This window comes from Rhodnius prolixus, unplaced genomic scaffold (genome assembly GCF_049639745.1).
Source record: "Rhodnius prolixus isolate KJV_2025 unplaced genomic scaffold, Rpr scaffold_9, whole genome shotgun sequence".
NCBI lineage: Eukaryota > Metazoa > Arthropoda > Insecta > Hemiptera > Reduviidae > Rhodnius > Rhodnius prolixus.
In genome coordinates, this window is record NW_027411604.1 from 17,640,644 (window position 1) to 17,658,833 (window position 18,190).

Below are 18,190 nucleotides of genomic sequence, written 5' to 3' on the forward strand. Positions count from 1 at the left end.
ATCTTGCAAGTAAGAGGTAATTCTCAGCAAAATGGGTGCTTTCTAAACGAAACACATTGACAAGTGACATCCACAAACAGCTTATACGGTAAAACTACGATCTTGGAGTGGATTACTGATTAGAAGAATCAAGAGCATAATATACTTTATGATTAAGATACTCGTAACTAGAAATAATATAAGTTAGGTCAATTGGTGTAATTGTAATCCAGGGATTATTGGAATCACAATTTTCTGTGAACGTGCCCTTATTGTTTTGTTAGGTCCTGAGATCTGAAGCTGTGAACAGAACAAGGCCATCATCCAATGATGATGATTTTGGGGTACTCTATTAAGCAGTAATTAATTCAGCATCATTTTATTAAAGTTTAGAAATCAACATCCTCTCATATTTGTGTTAGATTTCAAGTGGGAGGTATATTAACCGTGGTGGTTTAACTAACAAATAACAAAAATAACAACGCAAGTGCTATAAGTGGTAGGTGCTACGATAGCCGAGCGGTTAGAGGCGTGATGCGCCAAGCTAAGAGGTATTGTTGGTTATAGGTTCGATTCCCGTTTCTAGGCCTTAGATTTTATTTAATAGTTAATTTGAGAATTTTAATTGTAATGTATGTTTGCTATCCACCTCCCTCTACGACTCTTAATTTTCAAGTGTGTGACGTGAAGCCCTCCTGAGAAAATAGACATTACTTTACTTACTATAAGTGTGTCTACCCATATTCACCATTTTAAAGTGGGACGTGAAGCCCTCCTGAGAAAATAGACATTACTTTACTTACTTACTTACTTACTTACTTACTATCTATAAGTGTCACTGCCCGTATTCACCAGGTTATTGCTTATGCATAAAAAATAAAATGAGCAAAAAAAGCAACGCCAGAAAAAGGCAGTTTTTCCAATTTGCATTCTATCTCAGGCATACTGACTCTTATCATAAACTTGATGGTGTAGTGTCCCCAGTGAATCCGATAATAATTACCAACTCCACCAGGATCGTCAGGTGACTAATGTTTTTATGCCCACAGTGCCGAAGAATAACTTAGGCCCTCTTGGGAATTGTTCCTCTCTCGATTAAAAAAAAACCAAACGTCATAAATTTTCAACTCTCTAATTTCGAATTCTGATCCAAATTTTTTCTTCAAGTAAACTGATGCTCTGTATGGCAACTTTAGTCTCAGTGATCGTTCGTGTCATACTAAATGGTTTAGATTTATTATTAGAGCCCTCTTCGACGACGTTCGTGGGAATGCCACCATGAGTAGCAGTACAATCAAAAGCCGTCGTTCTTGTCACGATATCTTTAAACAAAATAAATCTCACGTCATTAGCCACCAGTTCCTTTAGCCTCTTCTTCATGTTTTAATGGCGCCGAATGATCAGAAGTATACTTTGTGGACGCTTTCCCTAGCTCATGGGTTGGAGTTTCGGTCTCTCTGCTGCTTTTACGATCAGGGTTCCTGCTCTTCACATCTGAGGCGTATAATCTTCCCCCCACTATATTGTTCAATTTTATTTTTATTTTTTTGAATTAAAATTAAAAAGTTCCCTTTAAATTAAATAAATGGCGGTAATTCTACAGATTTTATTGGTAGTTTGCAACAATCTTACATTGTACTTAACATACTAGGTACTTACCATACTAGATACTTACCATACTAGGTACTTAACATACTATGTACTTACCATACTAGGTACTTACCATACAAAGATAAGAGAAATTATTGCCAAATTATCTATTTCGAGTATCCCCCGTTTTGAAATTTAATGTTGTCTAATTAAGTGGTTTTTTTGTTGTTTTTTTTGCAAATTGGCCTCTGTATGTGTGAAGCGTTCACGCAGCATAACTCAAAAATGAAAAATTAAATGAGGAAGTTAAATTTGTTTTTGGTTAATACGAGGGTCGTTTGAAAAGTCCGTGCAAAGTCAGAGAGATAGCACCACTGGCGCGTATCGAGGTTATGTTTAGTTAGTAGCATCTCTTGGAAGAACACACACCAAGTTTCAGCTAGATCGGTCTATTTCTTTGTGTTTGGCATTCGTTTGAATCGAGGAAGTCGAGTGATTTTCAAAAAATGGACGAAAAAGAATTTTGTGTGTTGATTAAACACTACTTTATGAAAGGCAAAACGCCTCAGGAGACTAAAGAGAAGCTTGATAAACATTATGGTGACTCTGCACCTTCGATTAGAACAGTTTATAAGTGGTTTCAAAATTTTCAGAGTGGCCATATGGGCACAAGTGACGCTGAACGTTCTGGACGCCCTGTTGAGGTTACTACTCCAGAAATCATTGATAAAATCCATGATATGGTGATGGATGACAGAAGAGTGAAGGTGCGTGAGATTGCTAGTGCTGTGGGCATCTCGAATGAACGGGTACATAATATTTTGCATCAACATTTGGACATGACAAAGCTATCCGCAAGATGGGTGCCGCGATTGCTCACGCTTGACCAAAAACGAAATCGTGTGAAGTGTTGCAAGGACGTTTTGCAGCTGTTCCAGAAGAATCCACAGGACTTTAAGCGTCGTTTCGTCACTGTGGATGAAACATGGATACATCAATACACTCCTGAGACCAAAGAACAATCTAAACAATGGGTTACCAAGGGGGAATCTGCGCCAAAAAAGGCCAAGACCGTTCCTTCGGCCGGAAAGATTATGGCGACTGTCTTTTGGGATTCGCAAGGAATAATCCTCATCGACTATCTGGAAAAGGGTAAAACTATTACAGGTGCATATTATTCATCGTTATTGGACCGTTTGAAAACCGAGCTGCAAGAAAAACGCCCACGATTGGCCCACAAAAAAGTCCTTTTCCATCACGACAACGCACCAGCTCACACCTCAGCAGTTGTGGTCGCAAAATTAATGGAAATAGGGTGCCAACTCGTTTCACATCCCCCCTATTCTCCAGACTTGGCTCCCTCGGACTACTATTTGTTGCCCAATATGAAGAAATGGCTGGCGGTAAAAAGATTTTATTCAAACGAGGAGGTGATTACAGAAACGAATGGCTATTTTTCAGACTTGGACAAATCCTATTATTCGGAAGGGATCAACAAACTAGAGCAGCGTTGGACGAAGTGTATAAGCCTAAAAGGAGACTATGTTGAAAAATAAAAAAGGTTAACCCGAAAAAATTAAGTAGTTTTTATTTTTGCACGGACTTTTCAAACGACCCTCGTATACTAACAAAAAACTTTTTGGCAAAATTAATTCCCTCAATTGTACAGTTAATAACTATTAATCCCATAAATTGACAGTCATTAAATAATCATTTTTTAATTAGATATTAGTAATGCTAATTAGATTTTTTTTCTATGCTATGGTTTGCTATACAATTTTCAGCCGTTGACATTTTGTAATAAAACTCGCCAAATAAATTGAAGAATAATCTTATCAATAATACTACTAATGTACAATATAAAGAAATAGGACGGTGTAATAGCGACCCAAGGAGGTAACAGTTATTGGAGGTTTCAATAAGAGAAGTGGCCAGTTAGAGTGCGCCTTGTGTTGATTGGACTTCTTTGTAAAGTGTGTATAGTATAACTCCTAGCGCTCTCCAGGGGTTATGTCCCGCTAACTTTCTGCCACATATATGTGCTTTCCACTTTAGGGAAGTAATATAGTATAAAAACGAAGGGAAAACTTTTATTATGTATTTTCCTAACATTATTATATTTGTTCTTTACTTGAAAGTTTAGAAGAACGACTTGGTTGGAAAATATAGTTTTGTACTGTGATAGAAAGGGACTGTAAACTGTCCTCATTCATGTGCACTTTCATCCATGATAACTCTTCCCTCACTACTATTCCATTAAATTTTTGACAATTCTGATTTTTCCAAACACATTTATTACTAGTTTTACTTAAATTATAAAACTATATATTTCAACAAAATAGCACTTTTAGGCGAGAAAATATCAAATCAGTAATGTTGTACTCTCGGTTGTGGAATTGCCGTCAAACTTGTACAAAATTAATAAAAAAATATTTATCGTACTTTTATATAAATAATAAAATACAGGGTCATTTATTATAATAAATTACTTCTTTAGGGAGAAATTTTGAATTGTTAATAGGTAAGTGAACAACAAAAATGATAATGTTTAACAATTTAGAGACCAGAGTCTAGGTTAAAATTCCTACTTAGGTCCAATGTAACTTTCGTAAAAATTCTATAATTAGAAAGTTTAACAATTAAAATAGAGGAATAATCGGTGAAATAAAGTTGTGTTTTAACGGTCCAGAACTTGAGCCCCCAAAAAAACGCTTTAAAAATCGCAATAATTAAAAAAAAGTAAAGTAAAAAGAAACCAAACTGGCGTAATGTTTCTAATTGTGTGATATAGTGGTGGCGCTGATAACAATGGTAGCGTGGCTGAGCGGTCTAAGGGTACGTTTACAACGGAGCTGTGAGTATAGATGATAGCAGAGATGATAACTGATAGAGTAAAATATAATCGCTGATTAGTGTGCACAACGGAGCTGTGATACATGCAACATGTCGAGTAGTGAAGAAGAGTTTTTATGTTCACCAGCAACCAAATGGTATATTTAAAAAAAAAAGATGTAGAAAATATCATGTACATACCATAAATAAAAAAACGAAGTACTTTGGGCGAATTTCACCATTTATATAGGGAACTTAGAAATTATCCGGATCGTTTTTTTGAATATGTGAGGATGGGTCCACCCACATTCGACTATATTTTAGAAAAAATAAGGTCAAAATTAAGAAAACGTAGGAAAAATTGTCATGGAAATCCTATAACCATAGAAGAAAAACTAGTGATAACTCTGAGGTAAGGTTATATTGAGGAAAAACAAATAAATACACATAAAAATAAATGTAAGCACGATTTAAAAAACAAAATATTGTTTAAAAGTAAATAATAAAATAATAACCAAAAATAATGAGTAAAGACAGCACTAAATAATTTTTCGACGTCCATTTTGAAGCTCCGATACTGGAGTTCAGCTAGCAGAAAAATGAAAAATTCAATTCTATCATCTATGCTCGTTTATACCAGCGAGTATGAGTCACTAGTCGAAGCTTCGTTGTGCACGCTCACATAAGAATGTACTAGGTTATTCTATAAGCGCTGATGCATCACTGCTATCATCTCCGCTATCATCTATGCTCACAGCTCCGTTGTGAACGTACCCTAAGGCGCTGGTTTAAGGTACCAGTCTCTCAGGAGGGAGGCGTGGGTTCGAATCCCACCGCTGCCACTATTTTTTTTTTTAATCTTTAATATTTTTTGGTTATGATATTCTTATTTTATTTATTATTATTTAGAATAATATAGATCATATACCCCACTATATAATTACCAATACCACTTAAAGGAAAAGTACTCTATCAGGTTAGGTAATAAAAAAAGAAAAGGGATTGACCCTTTTAGAAAGAGAGAAAATCAAGGCCTCGGTTGATCTGATTAAGTCACTTTCACCAACTTCTTTTTTAAGTATTTTAAAAGACTTATTCAATTTCTTTAAAACCTTTCAAGTTCCTATAATTTTATTTTTACTTACATCCTACAAAAGAGTAGTGCTTTTTTTTTTCCATTTTCTTTAAAAGTTACCCAATCCCGTCTTAAATCTTTTGATCGAGTAATTTAAATATAGCTAATTATGCGATTGAATTTTTTTTAATTTTTACAGTTCACGTAACGAATTTCTTATTTTAATTAAACAATTTTTATTTAACTGTAAAACTGTAGTAATTGGTAATTACCGGTTATTGAGATCTGTGACTACTTAATATATTGATTGAGATTCTTTTGTTATCTCCTGATATCTCTTGAGATTCTCCTGTTATCTCCTGATATCTCTTGAGATTCTCCTGTTATCTCTTGAGATTCTCTTGATATCTCTTGCTGGCTAAATACTTGATAAAAAATATGGTGTGAACGACTTGTAACTTATTTTACTACTATTTTGAAGTCTTACAAATTTTCTTCTAATTCCAAATATTGCAGTCATATTTAATTATTATCGACATTATTGTTAACTAAGTTTTACATTATAAAACAATACATTATACCGAACTGAAACCCTGCCAGGGGAGTCTACTCTAGACCCAAACAGTTATGATGATATAGCTTAACGTTGAAACTCCACAAATTTTACACTCAACAGTTCATGATGATGTAGCTTAACGTTAAACCCCTCAAATTTTACACTCAACAGTTCATGATGATATAGCTTAACGTTGAAACTCCACAAATTTTACACTCAACAGTTCGTGATGATGTAGCTTAACGTTAAACCCCTCAAATTTTACACTCAACAGTTCATGATGATATAGCTTAACGTTGAAACTACACAAATTTTACACTCAACAGTTCATGATGATGTAGCTTAACGTTAAACCCCTCAAATTTTACACTCAACAGTTCATGATGATGTAGCTTAACGTTGAAACTACACAAATTTTACACTCAACAGTTCATGATGATGTAGCTTAACGTTAAACCCCTCAAATTTATAATCATTTATTTATTTAACGTTAGTTGTTTTAATTAACTGTTTCTAGAAATCATTAAAAATAATAATTTGTTTTATCTTTTAACCTGTAATTTAATTTTGTTTGAAAGGTTTGTACAATAAATTTATTAATTACTTAATTTGTTAAACAGACAATACTGTTGGGTGATTCCGGTGTTGGTAAGACATCCTTGCTGGTCCAGTTTGATACGGGGAAATTCCAGTCTGGAACATTCTCGGCTACAGTTGGCATTGGTTTCACGGTAAGTCACTTTTTTAGAAATTACCCAGTATGTCCTGTGTTAATGTCAGGGGAGGTGGGAGATTAAGGGTTGGGTGTATGCTTGTATGTGTGTTGTAATATTTTTGTGTACAAGACCATCAAGAAAAGCTGACAGTTATGAGCTGGCCGATTGGTAAGTAGTTTGTACTTTTATTTAAATATTAAGAATCAAATAAATACCTACTGTTGGTAAAATAGGTTATCAGGTAGTTTATTGGTTATTGGTGAGTTTATACTCTACCATTCATCACTTGACTTGAACGTAAAGTGACCTTTTTCTTACGATTACGAAATATTGCCACACGAGGTGTTTAATATAATTGAAATATGAAATGAAATTTGTTTGTTCCCGTACCTACTGTTACCAAGTAAAAGTTCTTTGTTATTTTATTTTAAATAAATAAAAAAAAAAAAGATCAATAATCCAATTTTGTTGAGATTCAGCTTAAGAGTGAATAGAAATAAAGTTGGTACACCTGTTTCAACATGTACGCAGACAGTAGAGGTAATAGTTGAAAATAAAGCCTACAAAATAAATAAAATACCTCTTTAAAGTATTTACTAGCGATATGAGAACATTTCTTAGTAATAAATTGAAAATATTACTAAAAGATATTGTATTGAGCGATGATGTATTTCTTTCTCAATTGTTTTTCTCTTGAACTCTTCCTGTTTTTTAAAAAAAAGGAAATTAGATAGTCCTTTGCAGTTCTACCACCCACGCAGGCCACCAGCCACCCACGTTCAAAGCCTTCACCCACACAGAAATGAGAACAGATTCTTTGTCAGCAATAAATGTGTAAACGATTAATATTTCTACTTTTCAACGATGGAATTTGTACCTTTAATTTCCTATACATAAGTTAAGTTATTTTGAAACGCTAAATAAGAAATCATAATGAGTGAAATAACTATATAAAATAATTGATAACTCACACTCACAAAATGGCGGAAAACTTATTAAGTTGTGCTTTGTTGATATTTAAAGGGAATTCCAAGAATTAGGCCGTTGTTTGGTTCTAGTTACTTCATTATATTATAAGTATACACAAAGCCTACTTGATAATATTTACACTTAACTTGAAGTTATTTTAAAAACAAGAATTTCCTGTGACTACTTGATATACGCAAATCTAATTACGTTTAATCTCATATTATTTAAGAGAACAGAAGATTGGTTGTTAGTTATTAGATTATAAAGAACATTTATTATAGTTATTGTAATGATTTTTTCAATTTCTAACTACTACACTTCTTACCTGTGACGATGATACCGCCATCTTATCTCCCAACAAAGATCCATTAAATAGCACATGGAAAACTTCTAACTGCTGTGTGATAAAAAGGAAACTGTGAATTAACTTATTATTCTTTCTAAAGGAAGTAAGTTTATTGCCAATTTACGTCTCAATTTTTTGTTTTTTGTTTTTTACCAAGCTTTCTGTGGACTCAACTTCCGGGCTTATTCTTATTAACAATTATAATATATTTAACAGTAAAGGTTAGTGCGTCTTCTATACTGACAGAACTGTGAACAATCCTCATTATTATTTAATGAAACTTTAATATATATTTTGCAAATCAATATGTTCTATTTTCTATCAAAGTATAAGTTTTAGATGTTGAATAGAATAGAATAGAAATATTCTGTATTTCGTGTAATTTAACTCATTACATTTGAATAATTTTTGGAATTAATAATAGTAAGGGCGGGTTTTGGCCTGGCCTGGCCAACGCGAACGCTGAGGACACAGGAAGTGCTCACTCCAATCACAACTCAAGATAATTACAGCTTTCAGCTATAATATTTATTTAACTCAAAAGGACAAAACAAATTATCAACAAATAACCAAATTAAATTATACCCAATAATTCTTCCCATACTTATTACCTAAACAAACCCAGTTGAATATTATCATACAATTATATATATCTAAGTCGCCTCTAACATATTCTAATAAGCGCCACAGCACATCAATAAGTTACATTTACAATCATACAGATACAAGTAACCAATTCCGTCCTTGCAACCGCTGAGTCGACCATACTGGGGCTCAATAAATACCGCAATTAAAGCTACTACTGGGGCTACAATAACTTACCAGCCATCATCAGATCCAGCCAGCCGACGAACCCCTTCAGCAGCATGGGTCCACTTTCCGCCGAAAAACAACTGAGACTCCTCCGTAAGACCACTGGCTCCTCCGCAAGGCGGCTGGCTCCTCCGCTAGACAACTGTCTCCTCCGCAAGACAAGTGAGAACGTGGCCAGCCAGTAGCCCAGTTTTATACACGGTGTCTACTCAGCGGTTCCCCACACCGTAGGTTGCAACACCTTTAGTCCACTAATTTAATAGTACAGTAATAGTGCACTAATGAAGTACAGTAATTTAATTATTCATTTTCTTCCTTGATAAAATTTTATTTAACTTTATCCAATTCATAGATCTTAAAATAACTTAATTTGACATACATATTTTCATGATGCTAATTCTAAGTAATCAAACCGAAATACAAAACTAAACCTTAAATGAAGATCAAATAACTAAACTAATGCCCTTTTAGATAAGAAAAGCAAGACCCTTACAATAATAATATTAGTAAAAAGTTAAAGAAAAAACAACTCAAGTAAATTCCTTAGTTTACACAATAACCAAAACGACAGTACTGATTCAAGTATCAAAAGTAGATAATAATAACAATAATAATAAAAAATAGAGAATAATATTATTAAAACTAATACGAATACAGTAATAGTAAAAAATAAACAAATTGCGCTTTCTAACTTCAAGAAGCAATGATCAATAATTTAAATAAACTAAAAATTTTTCTTTTATTAAACGTTATTCAATTTAAATTAATTCTTATTTCATTTTTTTCAATTTACTTTTTGTTTTTAATTATTATTTCTTAATGAAAATAGATTGACTTTAAGAGAGCAAAAACAAAGCATGATGTAGAATAGATGTACTATTCATTGTGAATAAACGATCTTATTTTGAGGGCTTCGATGGTGAAATAATATAATCTATTTAAATGATTAGGAGAATCGATTATTAACAATTTTTTGTATACATTCATTTCATTTTTATTGTGCATTACTCGCGGTAAATGATGTTTTCTGATTGGATCATAATATAAGTTTTAGATGAACACTTAATTAAGAAATGTTTGGTTATTTCATCACAATTATATTTTAAGTTTTTGATTCGTCGTACCACGCAAGTTTATTCTACCTCTGATCGGTTTCGAGCTTTAAATCCATAATCAGTGGGTAGATTAATCAGTTCGATGTAGAGATTTCGATTTCACTTATCGACTCATACAACACTTGCTGAATCAACATGCCAGCACATGACGGATAAAATCAAAGATATTATCCAACACTAACTCCATTTTCGACATTCTAAATTTTGTTTAGCTGGTTTAGAATAGTGTGCGCAATCGATTGGCATTCTGTAATTAATCGATTTTTTAGATATTTTGTACTGGTCCTCTATTCAGGGAAGAAGTCCTATTAGGGGAATCATTCGTTCTTATTTAGGTCTTTACGGGACATCAGTAATAATTACGGACTTGTGCTATAAGAAGCTCCTAGGAAAAGAAAACCTATTGGCTAGCAGCTGGATTCGAACTCAGGGATCTCCTCATTGGAACCTAGTTTACGCTAACCACTGGGCTAATTGCTTTACTAGTTTGCAACTTTATAAAAGTGATGTAAATAAAAAGTAGATAAACTTGAAGAGATTCTTTACGGCAATTTTCCCCCTCAGTTAAGTGTTTGTATAAATATTTCTGCTGAGTCATTGGTAAAATTAGAATTTCTGTATTGAGTGAGTTAATATTTGTAGTGTGGCTAGTGAATTCAAAATTTGTTGTTGCTGAAGTTTGGAAGTGGTGATGGCGGCAAAAGGGCTGTTCGGAGGGTTGTTAAAGATCTTATGGGGAGGGCGTGGCCAGACTGCTATATACACACTTCAGGCTGCTAAACTCTAGAGTGTTCCTCAATGGTGGTAACCCTGCCTTTAAGCTACACCACTGCCTTTTGTATCCATCTTTACTTCTTCAACAGCCCTAACTTATTGTTTTTGTCAACAAAATTAATTTTCAGTAGAATATTTTAACCATTTATTTAATGTTACCCTACTTCATGCTAGTTGCCAAAATCAGGAAGGAGTTTTTTTTTAATTATTATTCAGGTTTTCAATTATTTCTTTTTGGTATCCTTTCTTTGATGAATCTGTTCTGTCCCTGCAGTTAAATTTCTAATGGTAAAGTGGATACCCCAGGGGGAATCAGTTGATGAGAGACTCCAGCCGTTGCTGAAACTTTCCAGGAGTTAGGATCTGGATTAATTACATCAGGAGCGGCCTTCGCCGTTTTATCAGAGCCATTTTGGGCTATCAGGGTGTAAACCGGAAAGAAGGAGATATGTTTAGATCAGAATTAGTCCATATGTTTACATAAGTTTTGATTAAATTTAACAGTGCAGTTGGGCAATTTTGAAATCTCAGTGGGCATTTATTCACAAGCCGCATTTTATTATTATTATTTTATTTTATTTACTAGAAAATTTATAATTCAATGGCAAAGAAGTGGGAGGCCAATTCAAATTTATTAAAAAGTACAGTAATGAAACAGAAATAAAAAACATTTCTACAGAACTAAAATAAATGAACATAACTCAGTCATAGAAATTACACTTGATAATAACATAAAAGATATAGTAAACAAGAACAGAAGAAACAAAATAATACCTAGAGTGCAAAATATTGACAAACAATAAACCATGTAATAAACAATAATCTCTCTGCTTTAATGTAATAAATAATAATCTCTATACTTTATTGTAATAAACAATAATCTCTATACTTTATTGTAATAAACAATAATCTCTCTACTTTATTGTAATAAACAATAATCTCTCTACTTTATTTATTTTTTTTTTATTTTTTTTTTTTTTTTTTTGCGCATCGACTGCCTTGGCCATTAGCGCCTCTCTACTTTATTGTAATAAACAATAATCTCTCTACTTTATTGTAATAAACAATAATCTCTCTACTTTATTGTAATAAACAATAATCTCTATACTTTATTGTAATAAACAATAATCTCTCTACTTTATTGTAATAAACAATAATCTCTCTACTTTATTGTAATAAACAATAATCTCTCTACTTTATTGTAATAAACAATAATCTCTCTACTTTATTGTAATAAACAATAATCTCTCTACTTTATTTTTTTTTTTTTATTTTTTTTTTTTTTTGCGCATCGACTGCCTTGGCCATTAGCGCCTCTCTACTTTATTGTAATAAACAATAATCTCTCTACTTTATTGTAATAAACAATAATCTCTCTACTTTATTGTAATAAACAATAATCTCTATACTTTATTGTAATAAACAATAATCTCTCTACTTTATTGTAATAAACAATAATCTCTCTACTTTATTGTAATAAACAATAATCTCTATACTTTATTGTAATAAACAATAATCTCTCTACTTTATTGTAATAAACAATAATCTCTCTACTTTATTGTAATAAACAATAATCTCTCTACTTTATTGTAATAAACAAGTCTCACTACTTTATTGTAAAAAACAATAGTCTCACTTCAGATCGCATATTCAATTATTAGATCAATAAGGTCTTCCATATTTTGGGAGGCTTAACTTTTAGTTAGGATGTGATGAGGATAGGATTGCGTATCTAAAAAAAAACAGACTAATAACTATTAAGTAGTTATCTATAATGAGTGGGGATGTCTGTCGTATTTGAGCCATTCGCTGCACAAATCTATTTACTCCAATTTGTGAAATATCTTTATAAATTTAAATATCAAAGCACTATTAAACGACAAAACGTTTTTTTGGCTATTGTATAATAAATAATTTATTTCAGTACTATTACAGAAAATCTTTGCAATAATTCAACTCCAATTCTGAAGCAGGCGCTGAATGATAGCGGTAATTTTTTTTGAATTTATATTATAAACAGGAATTTTAAAGAAACAATGTATTGTACATTACTTCATCGCATTTTTCCCACTTTTTTATTTAATGGAGTTAATCGAGTTGGGCAGTGAATGGGATATAGATGATGCCTTGTTGGACGTCAGCTATTACAGTTTTCCTGACTTGAGAATTCAGAGCTGAAACTCACTTTAAAACAGCCGTCGGGCAGCTAGGATTTAAGACTGAGGAACTAGGTGCTGGGACAGAGTTTATTTTTAGCCTGAATAGAAGTGCCAGATGCCCACTACCTTGTCGTGAAAAAAATAAAGTTCTCGAATTGTTTTATTTTGACCCAAACCTTAACCTTATTACACCTCTACGGTCTTTATTCATTAATATTTAATTAAAATAATGACCTAATAATGGCTGTATCGTTCTTCATTAAAATATTGACAGAAATTAGGCTATTAGTGTAATTGACGTAAGCACGTGTCAGCTGTTGAGATAAGGGTTGTGGGGGAGCGGTTAAACCACCTGACGTACTTTAATCAACTTGTTATCCTTTAATTTCAACTTTCTCTTACAGGATACTATCCTGTCTGGTTAATTTCAATCTCTTGGAAATCTCTTACTTTTACTTCATTTCGACTTGTATGCAAGACTCACCGTTAGGATCTTGCTCTAAAAAACTTTTTGTTATTTGTGAGACTAATCTAAGTATTCGTTTGGTAAATTTGGAAGTGAATATAACATTATCAGGGCAAGCTTACTTGGGTTTTTGATTCTCTCCTACTCCTTTTTCATTTTTGAATTTTTGACCCGAAATTCAACCGTTTTGATGTACCCTCTAGGTCTAAAAAGTTGTTTTTAAGAATTAGTCTGTTTTTTTTTTAAAGTCATCTTATATTTATCCACCATAATTTAAAATACAAAAAAAAGAAGAATATACGTATTTGATATTTCTCTTAGTAGATACCAGAGAGCGCTACAAAAACGTTTTGGCACAATATTGGCCTACCTGAGTTACTCGCACCGCTTACTTAATCGACTTTTCATTTTTCTGAAGTTTTTAGTAAATTTGACATATTTAATATTTGTCTATAAGAAGAGCTTCAACTTTTATTTGGAACTTATTTTTCTAACTTCTTGAATTAAGCGCCATCAATAGTTCTCCAGAAATTTACAGTCTTCTACAGGATATAATTTTCAGCTCATTCACTATCACAAAACGCCTGTTATTAAGTTTAGCCTGAATTTCTTGTCACGGACCATTATTCAACGCAGTTTTTCGTTCTTAATTCCGTCTGTAAAGTAAAGTAAAGTAATTGCCTATTTTTTCAGGCGTGCTTTACATCCAACTACCAAATTAGGTATCGTGGACGGAGGCGACTAGCAAATATACTTTACTGTAAATTTCTTTTATTAACCATTAAATAAAAATCCAAGGCCTAAGACCGGGCAATCGAACCCAGTATCACAATACATATTAGCTTTACAGGTCTCGCCTCTAACCGCTCGGCTATCGTGGCGCCTAGTCCCTAGCCCACTCAAATCTTATTCCATCCCTTGGACTTTTTTTTGGTTTGATTCCAAAATGCCGGGATGTTTTCAATAATGGAACTTGCTATATTTTTTTTATTTAACTTGGACAATTCAGAGCTAGTTGAAAACAGAAATTAACCTCCAGTAAGGTTTCCAAAGCTACATACATATTTTCAAGTCTAATTACTGGACTAGTTACCCAACTGAAACAATTTTGTTACAATAATTTGTTAGACTCTTAAACATTTACTATATTCAGACTATTATAGGACTTACGCCTACCCCATTGTACATAGAAGACTGCATTGAATAAGCGGCTAGATTTTCAAAATACTGGTCATCGCCTTAACGCTTTTGCCGAAGAAAGATTGCAAACGTTTTATCGACTTTGCGCGACATACTTGGCATTATCGCTGTCGTTATGATTTGACCATCACAGACTTATTGCTTTTCGAGGCTTGCGTGTATTTCTTTTAAATATATTAATTAGGTATATTAAATTCTTCAGTTTTTAATTTTTGCTGTCTAATAAGGTACTTTTCTTATTTTCTATTTATTTATGTATTTTTCTTTTCTTTTTCCAGAGTATGTGTAATTTTCTTTTATATTCTTTAGATCAGCAGGTATCTATTATTCTGTATCTATTTCTTTTTCATGTTTGTAAGTTGTCAATTTTTTATTTAATTTTTCTGTCTAATGTTGTAACTTTTGAACTATGTCACTGTAGTGTTTATTTTGTTGTATTAAAACTGTCCGGTAGGACAGTTGTATAAGGATTGATCGTCAAAAAGTGCACGAAAAAGCGTAACGTTAAAAAACACCCAACTTTGACAATTTTTTTCTCTTTTTCTATAAAAGATAAAATTCCCAAATTTTCTTTAAAATATAGGGCAAACCCTCCTTTATAACTGTAATTTTTTTGCAACCCCCCAGACCTAATAGATTTTGAGAAAAAAGTTGCCGAAAATGAGCAAAAACGGCATTTTCAGAAATTGTTGTTGTTCTTCTTCTTCTTCTTGTTGTTGTTGTTGTTGTTGTTACCTTTTTTGTAAACTACGTAGCGCCTAAACGCGAGAACCGATTTTCATGAATGAGGTGACATTCGATTCGGAATTTTATGTAGATGTGCCTTTTGGGGGTCTCGACGCTGTACACCGAATTAGAGAGGAGTTAGCCCCCTTTATGTAAGGCCCCCTTCAAAATTATTATTACTAATTACTCTGTAAATCTTAGCCCGATTTTGATAAAATTTGGTAGGATGATAGAGTTAGGGCTCCCCTACGTAACATTAAAGCGGCGATCTGCTCTTACACTAGTTAAGGGGAAGTATAGCAATCGTTTCAAATTATCGACAAGTAAACTGATTTTCATGAATGAAGTGTCATTCGAATCGAAATTTTGTACAGATTTGCACTTTAAAAGTCTCGTCGCTACGCCTCATATGGAGGGGAGTTTGCCCCACCCAAGTAAGGCCGTTTCTAAAACTATTATTACCAATATTTCTATAACGCTTTGTCCGATTTTGATAAAATTTAGCACGAAGAAGTGATTAAAGCTCCTCTACATGGCTGTGAAGTGCCATCATGCTCTTACACCTACTAAGAGGAAGTACTGAAATCTTTAAAATTATCATTGGGTGAACCTATTTACATTAATGAATTGTCGTTCGATTCAAAATCTTTGCCTCTTTGCCTTTTAGGGAGAAGTACTGTAATCGCCCGTTTATTTTTTTTACTCCTCTTAAAAGGAAGGTCTGAAATCGCAGTTTAAATTTGCTTTTTACGTACAAATACCTTCCTATTTTATATAAAAAGGCTTTCTCAAAAAAATTGTTATTGAGGATGGTTTGGGGACCGCAACTATAATCATTCTTTAAAAAGATCTCTCCAGTGGTAGTTACGGTTCCTACTTAACACCTTATCAGGTTATAATGTTAGAATTGCTTATTCCAAATTTAAAAAAAACAGTAAAGCAGATATGTAACTTAGCAAAATAGACAAAAATGAAAATCTATCCAAAAGGTACAAAAATCTCCTTAACAAAAACTTACAGTTTAAAAAGTTAAGTATAAGGGTTGATTAAACGCCAAAAGGTACACAAATCAGCAAGTACCCAACATTTCATTCAAGCTTAGTTGATATAATTTAAGTAATTTTGCTGCATTAACTTTTCCTTCACATTTTTTAGAATTTATTAGATGTCACAGAACCTTATGCTGGCCATTTTCATCTACAAAAAATTTGTTCAAGTAGCACTGTAGATTGACTGTAATATCTATTAATCTATAATAATCAAACTATTAATTACAGGTTAAAAAGAAAACGTTATAAAAAATAAAAAAAATTACGAGGCTACAAAATTTAAAAACTTTTTTAAAAAAATGCTTACACCAACATACATCAATGATTTCGATTATTTTATTTTTAATAAAAATTGTCTGTTTAAGTTCATTCTTCGATTAAAGTAATTGTTACTTTATGTAGTAGTCAAACGTTTATAATAATAGGTAATAATTATCTGGCTTTATAGAAAATAATATAGTTTTCTTCAATCACACTCTCAATGTAGCTGTTCTTCTCACAATGTTATATATATGTTATGTAATATAAAATAAATAAGTATTGCATACTTTTAGGACAGATAATTATTCCAGTATTTTACTGTAAGTAAAATTAAATTACAATTGAGAAATGAATAATTGTTGAATAATCTACTTGTTATTAACTGTGTGTTATTTGTGCTCACGAATATTTCGGTTAGACGAATTCAAGTCTGAAATATTGTTTTAAATCCTCCGTGATTCAAATTTAAACAGTAGCCGACTCTAACTTTGTCTTTTTCTACTTTAACATGCATGTATAAGATGTGACAACTTCAGAATAAAGGGCATATTAAAGATAAATCAGAAGAATAATAATTATTTGGAATAGAGTTAAAATAAAGTACCTATTTAAAAACGAAGATATAATATACATTTTATCATAAGTATAACCAAATAATATTATGAACGAACTGGCCAGCATAAGGGTCTGTGACATCTAATAAATTCTAAAAAATGTGAAGGAAAAGTTAATGCAGCAAAATTACTTAAATTATATCAACTAAGCTTGAATGAAATGTTGGGTACTTGCTGATTTGTGTACCTTTTGGCGTTTAATCAACCCTTATACTTAAATTTTTAAACTGTAAGTTTTTGTTAAGGAGTTTATTCTGCGTTAACCCTCCGGCAGACGGAATTTCCATGCCGTAGAATGTTTTTCATTTTAAATGGAAATGTATTTATTTACTTTTATTTTCCAAAAAATTTTTAATTATTATAATCATTGCCTTGGGAGCACCCTAGTTATGTATTGAATTTACAAATCCACCGAGAGCTGGAAGTATAACCAATAATAGAGCTTTATGGATAAAATAACAAGTTTTAGATAACTGTTTACCATACAGGTTGGACAAAACCATTGGTTCCAATGGGAAAGCAAGAAGACCATAAAAACCTTAAACTAACAAACTTGAACAAAACAGCCGGTTATTGTATAATTTTAAAGGACTTCGTTTGTATTTTATTTATACTGTATTTTATAAGCCAGTCACTAACTACGTGTAAAATTAAATATTCTAGAAGTTTGTTGTACAAGATTCTGGGAATAACTTGTTATTAAAAACTTGTTGATGTTTGTCACGAGCAAGAAGCTATTTTTTTTTAAATTCTTTATTTTTAATTACGTCGAAGAATTTAGCAACACCCACTTGTTCTTGAAGTTTGGTCTCACACGAATGACCCTTTTTTTTTCGAAGTTTTTCAAGAACCTCTCGGTAAAAGTGTTGATTGACCGTTTGACCTTGAGGTAGAAACTCTTTGTGGACGATTCCGTGGATATCGAAAAAAGAAATCAGCATGCATTTGAT

At 32.4% G+C, this 18,190-nt stretch overlaps 1 protein-coding gene across 5 annotated transcripts in view; it reads left to right on the forward strand.

The window, feature by feature from the left end:
* LOC141454336 (ras-related protein Rab-37-like) overlaps nt 1-18,190 on the forward strand; it is a 164,934-nt gene that overhangs the window by 23,160 nt on the left and 123,584 nt on the right. For all 5 annotated transcript variants that reach the window (XR_012458634.1, XM_074128451.1, XM_074128449.1 and 2 more), the window contains exon 3: nt 6,653-6,763. Coding sequence is in view for 4 of the 5 variants with exons in the window: in XM_074128451.1 (XP_073984552.1) it covers nt 6,653-6,763 (111 nt within the window). In the remaining variant the exon portion in view is untranslated. The remainder of the gene's footprint in view (nt 1-6,652; nt 6,764-18,190) is intronic.